This window comes from Triticum dicoccoides, chromosome 3A (assembly GCF_002162155.2).
Source record: "Triticum dicoccoides isolate Atlit2015 ecotype Zavitan chromosome 3A, WEW_v2.0, whole genome shotgun sequence".
In the NCBI taxonomy this organism is placed as follows: Eukaryota; Viridiplantae; Streptophyta; class Magnoliopsida; order Poales; family Poaceae; genus Triticum; species Triticum dicoccoides.
In genome coordinates this window covers 416,459,042-416,460,133 of record NC_041384.1, presented here as the reverse complement: position 1 = coordinate 416,460,133, position 1,092 = coordinate 416,459,042, and the positions used below count along the sequence as shown (strand labels likewise).

At 58.2% G+C, this 1,092-nt stretch overlaps 1 protein-coding gene across 4 annotated transcripts in view; it reads left to right on the top strand.

The window, feature by feature from the left end:
* Positions 1 to 526: 526 nt before the first annotated feature.
* LOC119268372 (uncharacterized protein YNL011C-like) overlaps positions 527 to 1,092 on the top strand; it is a 26,212-nt gene continuing 25,646 nt past the window's right edge. For 2 of the 4 annotated variants that reach the window (XM_037549986.1, XM_037549984.1), the window contains exon 1: positions 534 to 858. In XM_037549986.1, coding sequence (XP_037405883.1) covers positions 591 to 858 — 268 coding nt within the window. In that variant the 5' untranslated portion in view covers positions 534 to 590. Of the gene's footprint in view, positions 859 to 1,092 lie in introns of all 4 variants that reach the window. The other 2 variants (XM_037549985.1, XM_037549988.1) reach the window with 2 other exon arrangements.

Here is a 1,092-nt window from a genome sequence, read left to right as displayed (position 1 = left end):
TGACTCTCGCGAAAACAAAACCGTGTCTCTCGCGGAAGCAAAACCGTAACTCTCGCGAAAGGGAAAAAAAGTAAACGCGTTTTTTCGCATAATTTTTTTTTCAATTTTTTTATTGAAAAGCTAATGAAGACCGTTGGAATACCAAAACGTCAAAAAAACCCTGAAAAAAACCATTTAAAAAGCCGAAAATGCGTGAGAAAAATAAAATAAAAAACAAAATCCGGAGGGAGCGCCCAGAGCGCGACACGTGGCGAATGACTGAGAGCGCGTCAAATGGCGCTGATCATTGCAAGGCTCTCGAAGGAGCGCTCGTTAACTAGTTGCCCTGGTGCTAAATCCACACTCGGTGCTACTTTTGCACCCGCTCAAAGTCCAAATTGGCATGTATCATTGAGCCCATAAACCATGAAAGCCCAGAGCCCATATCCTGGCCGTTGATCGGTCTCACGGCCAGTGTGCAGCTGCCACGTCACCGCGCCCAATCCCCGGAACGGCCGCAAAGGTAAGTGAGTGGCGCGAGCACGAGGATGCACGGACAGGCGAGAGGGAGAGAGGGAGGGAGCGCGCGGATTCCGGTTGCTCGCTGTTTGATGCGCTGCGGGCGCGGCTGCAGCTTCCTCCGTCCAGGCGTCCACCCGATGCCGCTCCTCGCCACCCCACCCTATATAATGCCGCGCACGTCAGCGGCCACCGCGGGCCCCGCCACTGCCACCTCTTCCGGTACCTGCTCCCTCCGGGTCCGCCTCCGCGCACCAGGGAGATCCGCCGCCGCCGCCTCCTCCTCCCGGCTCCCTCGCGCCATGGCCGCCACCGGAGCCGATGCCGCCGCCGCTCCCCCGTCCCTGCTCGTCTTTTCAGGTGACTCTCCGCTTCTCACGAGCGATGTTGCCAGTGGCGTGTGCGCGCGGCGTAATCGGTGGGGGTACGCGGTCGTTTTCAGCGCGCGCTGGCGTGTGGCACTCGGCGACACGCGTGAATTGGTTGGGATTCGACGGGCTAGGACAACCGCCATTTCCAGGTCGCCGTGCCACCGGTGTGCGGTGTGCCTATGATGAATAGGTGCAAAATCCGCGAGCGAACCTGTTTGCAATT